The 12035-nt window shown below is 41.2% G+C and overlaps 1 protein-coding gene across 9 annotated transcripts in view; it reads left to right on the top strand.

Moving 5' to 3' along the window:
• SYT16 (synaptotagmin 16) overlaps positions 1–12035 on the top strand; it is a 253687-nt gene that overhangs the window by 209247 nt on the left and 32405 nt on the right. For all 9 annotated transcript variants that reach the window (XM_079125828.1, XM_079125823.1, XM_079125826.1 and 6 more), the window contains 2 exons: positions 4408–4661; positions 9893–10333. In XM_079125828.1, the coding sequence (XP_078981954.1) occupies positions 4408–4661; positions 9893–10333 (695 nt within the window). The remainder of the gene's footprint in view (positions 1–4407; positions 4662–9892; positions 10334–12035) is intronic.

Raw genomic sequence — 12035 nt, 5'->3', positions numbered from 1 at the left:
GACAGGACAGGCCAACAAAGAACAAGGCAGGAGGAAAAAGTAGAATCAACAAATAGAACTGTGTTATCTTTCAGCAGGAAAAACTTGCTACCTATCATATAGTTTGACTTATTGACAAATACCAGCTAGCATTGCATTGCTATTCTTCTGAGCCCAAGGTAAGTTAATAAATATAGGCCCCATGTAACCAAACCACAATAGGAATGGCTCCTGACCTCTGTCATTTCCTCACTGTCCTCCCCAACCCCCCTTGGTTTTTTTCTTTCTCTTCTGTTACATCAGAGCATTCCTTTTTCTCCGTGGAGAGGGCAAATGTTAGCTAATGAAAGTTAATAGCGGTTGGTTCCCCGGGAGTCGCTTGTTTAATTCTAAAGCTAATGGCTCCATTTCCCAGAAGCCCAAGTGTCTGGGTTCTGATTTACACAGATGGCCAATGTTCTGAGAGTTGTGACAACCACCGAACCCCTTTCTTCCTGGAATTAGCAATAACTTGTCTCTGGTCACTATTAGTAGTTCTGAACATTTTGAAGATAGTGATAGAAATGGTAAATTTTTCTCACCTGGAGAGAGAGGAAAAATTCCACCACACTGAATAAATTGCCTGTTAATTTTGAAGAAAATCAGCAGGATTTTCATAGGGATTGCTACAGACCAAATTTGAGATCATCAGATGCTGTGGAAACATTAATGTGGTTTTTGTTGCTTGCTTTTTTTCTTGACATTTCTTTTTGCTCATCTTTATATCAATAGATTTATTTCAGTGATAAGGAATAATGAAAATATTAAAAATGCATCCCAAAAAGAATCTACTTTTTTTTTTGCTTGTTGTCTCTGTATTTAACTATTTTATTCTACCATAGACATGTTTTCTAAGATCATGTTTAATTATGAACAAAAGTTTTCACATTAAAAAAAATGCTTTCAAATGTGTTGAACAGTGAGATTAAGGTCCAACTTCAAGTAAAATCTGAACCATGTGTGAGCCATAGGTAGATTGTCTTATGTTTCATCTTAAGTGAGATCATTCTAGACTCAGTGGTGAGGTTATTAGCACCACACTCCAGACAAGTTCTCTCTTGTCCTCTGCATCTGATTTAGGGTTATTGCACATGGCTTGTCTGTACATTCCTGATACCAGAAGGGTTTGGTCTCAGTGGTTTGGTTCAGAGGCCTCTGAGTGTGAGGTCTTTAGGCATGAAAGGTGGGCTGCAGGATAATAGTCCAATTACTGTGTTTTTGCTTTTATTTTTGAGCAGTAACCTTACTTTTTCCAGTTAAAAATAGTTGATTCTGAGAATGTTTTATAAAAGCTAGAAAATATCTTCCTGGTTTCATCAAAAACAGCTCATTTATCCCCAGAATCTCATTTTTGTTTGGGATGAATGTATCAATCATGGTCCAACCCAGACAAATAAAACCAGTAGGAATACATACACACGTACATACATACATGTACCTATACTCACACACATGTGTGTCTGTGTGTGTAGATGTGTGTATTTCAAGAAAATTACTACCGCAATTTGGCTTATGTGATCATGGGGGCTAGCTAGGTGGCAGAAATACACAGCTCCAAAATGCAAAGGGCAGGCAGACTGTCAGGAAGGCAGCCTCAGACTCTCACGTGTGAGTTGAAGCTGCAGTTCTTAGAATTTCTACTTTAGGGATGTTGTAGTTCTCTTACAGGTTTGCAACTAACTGATTATATAGACTGATCTCCTTAAAGTCATCTGATTTAGTCACACCCACAAAATACCTTCCCACCAACACCTAGATTGGTGTTTGATTGAACAGTTGGCTGCTAGCCTTGCTGAGATGTCACATGGAACTGACCACCAAGATGGTAAGCAGCCTCCACACAGGGCTGGTGATGGGAGAGAGGTGTCGGGAGTACAAGAGAAAGTAGTTGGATAATAGGGTTTTATTCCACCAAAATGGGTTATAAACTAAACAGGTTGAAGAATTTTCTGGTCAAATAAATAGAATTGATGTGACATAATTATTATCCTATAATTTCTAAGAAGCCAGGGTACATTTCTCTGACAACAACGCAGTTACTTCTTAATTTAAAGGAAGGGAAGTCTGCTTTATGGAAAGATGAATCACCTTTCCCCTTCCACCTCCTTGCAACTTCACTTGAGCCCAGATTCGGTTTTCTGATTCACTTCTTGCTTGCCTGCCATAGAAAATGGTTTGTGCCATTAATATCGTCGTTCTGTTTTTTTTTTTTTTTTTTCAGTTATGAATAATGTTTTAAGGCTTTAATGTAGCTGTTGAAAATTCCCTCATTAGTGATCTAAGTATTATCACTATAGGAGTTAAAGTCATGAGACAATTTTATGGGAGTAATTTCTTGGCAAAGCTAGATTTTGTGCATATATACTGCTGGGTGCTACACACATTGATAGATGACCTACTGTTTAATATGACATTTTACTGTTCATGTATGTGAGGATTGGGGGTGCTAATTAGAGACTTAGAAGAAAATTCTGCTTTATGTTGTAGGTTTTTTGCATGTGGAATTTCCCTTGTTATGTCATTATCTGTGACCTTTTAAAAGTGTGTTTGCCAAATAACTGAAAGTGTGAATGTGGCGTTTTTGTAGTGCCCTATGAAAATGTTTCCAAGGGGCCTGAACTGAACAATTAAGAGTAACAAGGCAGATAGGGAATATTCTCAATTGCCTGCAATGGTTTTACAAAACCCAAATCAGTAGTCTGAGGTTGGACCCTCAGGCCCTCATCTGTCTGAAGGTATTTTTATGTATTCTGCATAGAGCAACATTGTATTCTTTAAAGTTTGTTTTCTTATATCTAGGTCATATACTCTTCTGTCACTGACTCTCCATGTTGCTGCACACCTGGCTGCTTCAAATATTTGTTCCCTGCCTAGACTTCAGAGTCATTTGAAGGTTTACCGAGAACCTAATGAGATAAGGATGGGGCAGTGAAGCATGTGGCTTTGCACCTTCAAGGTGCTTCTGTTCCACCTGAGGTTGTAAGGCTAACATGGGAAACCAGTGCTGCTGGCAGTGTGTGTGTAGGAGCTGAGTCCATGAGTCTCCTCTGCATCCCACCCACTGTCCTATCTGTATCTCTAATTTGCTCTTAACCAGGGATGGGGACTACTGGAAGGGATTAGAGACCAAAGAGATAAGACATCTTAGCTACTTGTGTATATGAGTGTGTAAACCAGGGTGAAAGCTGTTGTGTTGCTTAGGAAGACCCTGTCAGGTTTGTTTTTTTTTTTAACCATCTGAGGGCATTCTAGATGTTGAGGGAGAGGAATGGAATGAATAGGGTTTGGAGAAGGAACAGGGAAAGAGGAGGAGAGAAAGAGACAAGGGAGAGAGAAAGTGAAAAACTAAGGTCAGAGAACACCACTGAGCCTGAAGGAGTCAGGATGGTTCAGGAGTTGTTGGGGTCTTGGATGGACAAGCAGGAAAGGACAGGAAGGAGGGTTTGAGGACCACAGTGGAAACTGGGTTGGATGAAGCCTGCTGGGGACAGTCAGGTAAGCAAGACTAATATTTATGGACTAATATTGGCAGCCAGACAGATATAGTTTCATGTGTCTGCAATGACCCTTTGATGGCTTTTGTCATTTTTTTTTTTTTTTAGTAAGGAAATGGAGGTTTAGAGAATTTGAATGTTATTCAAGTTCTTAAGGCAGATTGTCAGAATCCAAGGCCAGTTTTCTTTCCATGGGTCATGCAGAGAACTTCACATCTGGGAAAACCCCAGAAAACTCTAGTGAATATGGAAGAACAATGGTACAGTCATGATCTTCCTGATCTTGACTCTGTGATCTAACATGATCTCCACGTTACATTAACATTTTTGCTTTCTAGATCCATTCTTGAAGTCTTGTGTTTTTAGCTCCAACAAAAATGCTTGTATTTAATTTATCCTTTTAACATAAATATCATGTGTGTGTGTGTGTGTGTGTGTGTGTGTGTGTGTGTGTGTGTGTGTGTGTGTGGTCTGTGTGTACTAGGGATTGAACCCAGGAACACTTTACCACTGAGCTACACCCCAGCCCTTTTTATTTTTCTTATGAGACAGGGTTTTGTTAAGTTGCTTAGTCTGGCTTTGAATGTGATTCTCCTTCCTCAGCCCCTGGAGTAGCTGGGATTACAGGTGGGTGCCACTACACCTGGCTACATACCCATCCTCATACTCATATTATTAGGAAGTATCAAATCTACCTGTACGTCATATAAAGAGCCAATGGTGTTTTTTTTTGTATGGACCAAATTTATCCACTGCATGGGTGGAATTGTGTTTCTGCAGGCATTACTGGCGTGCATTTTGTTTTTGTGGTCTTGAGTATTGTGGTTGCAATTGCGCAATTTCTCTTGGTATGAAAAACAATGCATTTGAGATACTTTTCTCATTGCAAATTTAGATTTGGATGGAACCAGCCAACTGAGTTACTCTGAGATTCTGTCTTACAAAGATCATGCCGTCTCTACCACTTCACGGTCCCCATGTGAGCAAGGTGACACCAGACACCACGGCACCTCTCACCAAGAGACCAGTGTGGTTCGAAGCCTCAGCCGTCAGTCCACAGAGGGCAGCTTGGAGATGGAAACAGATTTTAATAACCGGGGGTTTGAAGATTCCTATGCCACTGACAGCTCCTCTGTATGGAGTCCAGAGGTGAGTTGTTTGTTTTCCGTTCATTGCTTTAACAGTTGTATGTTCTTTGGGTTTCTCTCCCCATCTCCTTTCTCCATTTCATTCTCCTTACCCTCCCTTCACCAAATTTTTCCAGAAAGAAAGCATTGCCTTGAAAAACGAAGATCTAAATTACCCTTTTTTTAAAAAAATAAATTTTTGTTCAGATAACCAAAGCCTCTGAGCACATGAATAAAAGAATCCCAAGTAAATGTGTTTTCAAATGGAAAGAAAGAATGCTGGATAAAAAAGGAAGAAGAATAGTAATAAAATGATCCTTACAGACTTATTTTTATACAAAGAAATTTTAGTTCTTTGGAGAGGTTGGTTTATTTCCTTCCTGGTTGCATACCAAAATCTTAGTTGTGATCATTTGAAATGGAAATTATTTGAGGATATAACTAAATAAAGTGGCCCTCCAATGAAATTATGCATGATATCATGATGAGGATCTTGCTGTATGTGTTAGTATATTCGTTAGCTTTTAACTGAATTGGAAGTCTAGGAAATGACAGTGATCTATAATGACCCTCTAGCCTTTGAATAAATCTCTGATGAAAAGATGCTTCTTCTGAATTTATTTTTCAATTAGATCCGATCCCTAATATGCCTAAACATCCAGAGATGTGACTAGTGGGAATGATGGCAATAGCTGCCACTTATTGAGATGCCAGTTACTATACCCTAGGTACCATGAGAAGGATTTTACAAACATGGTTTTATCTTTTAGACATTATCAGTTATTCTTCATTAGCTAGATCACTCCAATAATGATTCCATGACATTGGAAGGTATTAAAAAGCAGTATTTAATATCTAATTTGAAATTGATTTTGACGAACTAGGTCATATAATTATGTAAAACTTGAAGCTGTGAAGATAGAGATAGAGAAGGGCGGATGGATTTTATTAGTATCGGTCTGAGAAAATAAACAGGATTAATCTCTTATTTGTACATCCATGCAGACACTAATTGCTCAAGGAAACACAAAAGAAAACTTACAGAAAATCTTGTACCAAAGCTGTACAGCAGAAGTGCTGGGGAGCGTACTGAGCATGTAAGGAGGTGTGTGCAGGTTTACATGCCTCTTACCTCTGTTGGTGTTTCTGCTGAAGACCAGAAGTGGTAACTCAGATACATGGTTTGTTCAGCTTGTTAAAAGCAGTCCTTGCTCTAGAGGTACCAAAGGCCATTAATCTCATCAGCTTCGTTAAAAAGAAGAAAGAGTGAGATCAAATCCCATACAATAATACTTAAAGATATTCATTTTGGCTTCCTCACCACAAAAACAAAACAGAACTCTTCACCTTGCTGTTGGTACTCTGCTTGATAACTGTGCCATCAGACTTGAAATCGCATTCTCCATGTAACCTCCCACTGACCTGCCTCCAGGAGGCTGAAGAGGAGACGCGTTGAGGGTACTAAATGTTCTCAGACTCCCAAAATACCCAGATGTCTCTGAGTGCTCCATTCGACCTCCTATCTATTTCGAGACAAAAACTATAATTTGGTGCTCCTACAGTAGAACTTCAAATCCAGCTCAGAGGCGATTCCCGTAACTGCCTGCTCTGCAGGCTTAGCTCGCCTTTTAAGAATTGATTTATTGGCCTCTTAGATGCGTTAAGAACCCCATCTTCCCCCCATGTATCTGGCATCGGGAACGTGTTGTGGGTCTGTTTACTTTGGCCACATAGATGACATCAACATTATCTTACTAAAACAGAAAGCCTTTTCAGTTTGACAGAAAATCTTTAAACCTACATGGGTTTTGACAGTTTGACGCAAGTATTCCCATCTTAAAGGAAAAAAAAAAAAAAAAAAAACCAGGATATTAGATCTCAAGGAATCATTTATTTTGTCTCTGAAGGAAACCGGTCCTGCAGTGTGATACCTGCCAGGCTGATGGATTTTCACGCGCTGCTCTTCTCTGTTGGCAAAGGCCATTGACTTTTTTCTACAGACCCAGGACTTGGCAGGGAAGACAATGGGAGGTGGTTGGCGATTTCCAGCACACAGGGAGGCAGGTGTCCCACTTTTCGTCTCTGCTTTCCACTGATTAATTGGTTGGCCTTGAGAAGTTAATTAAAATCTGCCAAATGGGGATAAGAATGAAGAGATTTTACCTTGCAGGAAGGTCAGATGGATTAGCGGAATTAACAGTACCCACAGGAGGAGCTCCTTCAGTTGCCTGGTGATAGGCAGTGTGCATTGAAATAATTAATTGCTGTGAAAATACCAACCTTCACAAATCTCCATCTCACATCAACCCAGGAAGGGGCCACAGGCCCGGTTTTCATGGGCCACAGCTTCAGTAGGCCTATGCAGAACCTGGTCATTGCCCCATGCAGACTTCTTAGGTCAGTTATTGGAGAGCTTTACTCAGGACACCTGAGGAACATGCAGTTGGAGTGAGCATTTACCTGAAGAGATAACCTGAAAGAGAAATAGAAAGATCTTCAGTAACCAGGATATTTTTACCTTAGCATGGAAGTTGATGACAAATCTAGCAACTGTTAACTAGTATTAAGAACAGGCCTAAAGGGTGTGAAATTGACAGTAGTATTTCCCAACTCCCACCTTCTTCCCTCTTCATCTTGTACACCCACTATACATGCAGATTATTATGGCAAAAGGTTTTGGGGAGATAAAGGAAGGCCATATGGTTCAGCATAAGGTTTAGGATATTGAATATTGTGTACTGGTTAAGGAAGGCCCTAGGATTAGACTGCCTGAGTATGAGCCCTGAGTAATCCTGCCTGGGCCCAGAACTTTGGCATGACTGGGGTGGGGGTATGTTAGTTATTTAACCTTTCTTAATTATAGTTTCTTCCTCCGTGACATGAAGCTATTTAGATTCCAACTTCATTAAGTTGATGTAAATATTTAAAAAGATAATGTTCCTTAGGTTCCCCAATAAAGCAGAGCCCAAGGCAAAGACTTTGTTTCATACTTTGTTAGGACCTGTAGTCTCAAGCAGAGTGAAGGATGAGGGAGTGGGAAAAAGAAGATTCAGTATGACATCTTTCATTGAGTTAGCCTCTGCTCACAATAATTAATTGCCTTTTCTTGTTGGGACCACCAACAAGAAGCTATAGAAACTGAACTGAGGATATTTGAGCAAAGGGAGAAACATTGTTGCATTGGGCATTAATGCCAGCATACTCTGGACTTTCCATATGTGGTGTTGAGCAGGGTTATATAGCTCTCTAAGCCTCTGAATCAGCAGGCTGGTGATGAGAGCTGAGAACTGTATTTTATGAGCAGGATATAAGGCTTCAGAGGTTGTGCCAGGCTGAAGCCACTTAGAGTCCAGAGAGACTGTGCCTGTAGGAAAGATGGAATCAGAGGAGAGGCCAAGAAGATCTGAAGGGTTTAAGTGCTGTCTTATATGGTCTCTAAAGGATTGGGTATGGTACCCAGTATAAGGAGTGGCTTAGTAGATGTTAGCTGTTATTACTTATGCCTATGCAAGCAATAGAGAGGTGATTGAGAATAGGCTAAAATAGATGGAATTTTAAGAAGAGAGGAGGGAATTTGAGAAAAGACAGCGACTTGATTTTTGAGTTGGCCTAACTCCTTGGAGACTTGCTTCTAATATTATATATACACTAGTCAGTTGTATTCAGTGGTCTCTATAGCAACCACTTTCATCACTTGAAACTAAGTACCTCTGAATAGAAACACTCATACATGATTGCATGCTCAGAGGAAAGGATATAAGAAGCTTCCCTTATTTTACAAGAAATATGAATTTTCTTGGCAGCCTAATTTTAATCTTAAAAGAGAAAAGCACTTATGACATGTCTACAATTTGTCAAGTCTTCCACTTTTTACAACATTCCTATACATTGGGTGTTATCCCCATTTTACTATTGAGGAAAATGCATGTGGAAAGGATTAAATAATTTGCTCAATATCATAGAGCTAGTAAGCAGTAGAACTGGGAATCCTAAGGATGTTAGATTCCAGAGAACCATGTGCTTTCCCTTGGACTCCGTGGGCAACTTTCACGGGTGAATATACATTTTGAGGTGTTTTATTATAATGTTTGAACTGAAGAGATTTCTAAATTAGCAGTCTGGTGTTCAATTCCACAAATAAGAACTTACTTACAATAAGAATCAGTCCAAAGTTTAGTTACAGGTAAAAGTCATACCTTTAAAGGAAAATTAAAATTATATTGACATTCCTTATGATTGGTTGGTGGGTGATTCATTAGAGTAAATGACGTTCAGCTCCGTTTCTTCAGGGTGAGCTCAGACCCAAGTGACTACAGAAAATTGCTGTCCAAGGGTATATTCCATAAAGAGAGGGGCCTGTTTAGAAATAGCACCAGTCCAATGGTGGGAATACATAGTTATGGTGGCTGTTTGAAGCAGGTGTTTTCACATGTATCAAAACCTCATAATCACACTCTATCAAGTAGGTTTTATAATGTGTGTTTTTTGGTTACAATATGCAGAAGCTGGGCTATTTGGCCAGGATCACCAAAGCTCATTGGTGGTGGAGTAATGATTTAAATTCAGGTGTTCTGGCTTCAGGTTGAGTTTTTCTTTTTGCTAGTTGGCTGCTGGGACTGCCCTCCCTAACCTTTGCTACTCCAATTGCTATCTGAGGCCAACATCCATTTTGAATGTCTTAGAAGTACAGAATCTCAGGCCCCACCCCAGACCTACCAAATCTGAATCCTTGGATGCTTCATGTCTATATTAAACTTTAAGAAGCTGAACCCTAAACTTTTCTCCTATATAGATTGAAGAAATACTAAAGGATCACCTTTCCAGGAAATACATTAGGCTGTATGTCTGTTAGAGGTTCTGGGCTGCAGGGAACAGGTCCAAGCTCAACTGTTTGTCCTGAGAACTCAAGAAAAAGTCGCCTGTTGGCAATTGCATGGTTGACTTAATTTTCAACCATAGTGGGCAGTTGTGCTTTTTGAGAGTCAGCATATCAGAAAACACTTTGCAAAATATAAAAGCTTTATTTATTCATTCCAAAAACATTCATGAAAGCTCACCATATGTCAGGCAATGTGCCCTCCAAGAATTCAGTCTAAGAGAGAGAGATCAGTAAACAGACATTTCTAACACAGAAGGTCATGCATTGACAGTCAGGAAGCAGGGGATTCTGAAGGGCACCAAGGGCATGAACTTACTCAAATGTAATCAGGCATCATCATTTCCATTCCTAATCTTTTGTTCTGCTTGCAACAGGAACAGGACAGGACCAGCTTGCAGGTGCCATCCGGGGTCTTGGATCCCATCTCCAAGTGTGGTGACCTAGATGTCATCTTTGAATATCGAGCTGCAACCCAGAAGCTCACAGTGACCATAGTGAGAGCGCAGGGCCTCCCAGATAAGGACAGAAGTGGTGTCAACTCCTGGCAAGTTCATGTCGTGCTGCTGCCCAGTAAGAAACAGAGGGGCAGGACAAGCATACAGAGAGGGCCCCACCCTGTCTTCAAGGAGAAGGTCACCTTTGCCAAGCTGGAGTCCAGAGATGTGGCTTCCTGTGCTGTCCGCTTCCGCCTGTATGCTGCCCGTAAGATGACCCGAGAGAGAATGATGGGGGAGAAGCTGTTCTATCTCAACCACCTACAGCCAGAAGGGGAAATGAAAGTGACTCTCGTTCTGGAGCCAAGAAGTAATATAAGTGTGAGTATGTTAAATGGTGCTGCTAATGATGCGGTGTGTTCGGAAGACCTGGGATTGTCAGCCCTTGATTTAGTACGTTCAGCTTGTGAATTCAGAGACCTTAATTTAATTTTCTGTTTGGCTCTCCTCATCTTTATAAGCCATGATTTGCACTTCATGGTATGATGAGTCTTTCATGCCTGTCTTCCTGATAACCTGATGGATGTATTCCCTGTTCATTTAGGAAATGACAGCAGCAGTGTGGTAGAGGGCATGGGAACACCTAGAGAGGTGGCTGGGCTTCTGGTTAGTGGATGGGTGGTCCTAAGCCTCCCACCCCTGGTATGTATCATGGTGAATCTCAGGAATGGGACTTTCAAGGCAAGATCCCGAACAAGGATGTGGGAGCATTGTAGAGTAGCAACCCTGAACTCTAGCTGCTTCTGAGACCTTCCACTTATAGGACTGACCTCCTCCCATGTACCTCATTCCTTCTTTTCTGTCCCAGGGTTTTAAGGGAAGACCCATAGCTTGTGTGTCTACAAGAAAGGCAGCCTGCTTTTGCTTGGGTTGTATGTCATCTAGTGTGAAGATCTCCTTTTACAAAATCATGTAAAAAGACCAGGGAGCTATGGACTGTTGGACCAGTCAGCCACTTATTCAGAAATATTTCCTGTCAAGTACTATAGAGGCAAGGCACATGCAGACACAAATGGAACAGCTAGGGCTCCAGAGTCCAGTGCAGAGAGGCCTTACAGGCAGACCCAGGTCAACAGGCCAGAGTGACAAAGGCTGCTGTTTGTTTAGAGGGGAGGTTTCTTTGAGGTGGTGATAAAGCAAAGCTCAAGCAATTGAGGGAACGAGACTGGTGGCATGTGGAGGTGGAGGATTCCAGGCACATGTAGTCTTGGGGAGGTGGAGAGGAGCTTGCTAGGTTGGAGGAAGAACAAAGGAACCAAAAGGCTCCTTGACTGCAGCAAGAAGAGATCTGTCATCTGAATTTCACATGATGTCTCCACAGCGTCAAACTTGAAATCCCGATTTTCACCTCCCTAAATGTATTCCACCTGCCATCTTTCATGTCTCAACTAGAGGCAGTTTAATCCCTCCAGTTGCTAGGGCCAGAATCTTTTCCACTTGAAATCCTATGAGCTCTATGTTCAAATCCAACCACACCCTGATCTTCAGCTGGATTACTGAAATAGCCTCCTGCTGGTGCTTTTCTGTTACTGCTTTTGCCCCCTACAGACTATTCCTGTCATGGAGGCCAGAATGAGCCTGTTAAAACAAAATCCAAATCATGTGTCACGTCTACTCAAATCCCTCTTTTGTTTAAGCTCTGGTAGTGTGTATCTGAGACCATGAGAACAGAACCCTCAGATCAGAAAAGACCCTGCACTATAAAATACAGGCATAAGTATGTTCACACCCATAGTTCTGTGTACCAGACCCTGGGCTCCATGCTAGGTGCACAGATTGTGTGGGGAAAAGGAGCCAGTGTGAAAGAACTTCAAAGGTGAAATTCTTTCATTCCTCAGTCATTTGTGGGGCATGATTATATGCTAGACATTGTGAACTGGAAGATTTAGAAGCCACAGTGGGGTGGTCCCACTAGGGACCAAGAAATGGATACAGATTTTGAAATTTGATGGGCAAGCCAAGCAGTGCAGTGACAGGCGCCACAGTAGAAGCTTCTGTAGAAGCAAAGGGGTGGGGGTGACCC

Source organism: Sciurus vulgaris (assembly GCF_902686455.1).
Source record: "Sciurus vulgaris genome assembly, chromosome: 2".
In the NCBI taxonomy this organism is placed as follows: domain Eukaryota; kingdom Metazoa; phylum Chordata; class Mammalia; order Rodentia; family Sciuridae; genus Sciurus; species Sciurus vulgaris.
Note: the sequence above shows the minus strand (reverse complement) of the source record. Positions and strands in the feature narration are given on the sequence as shown.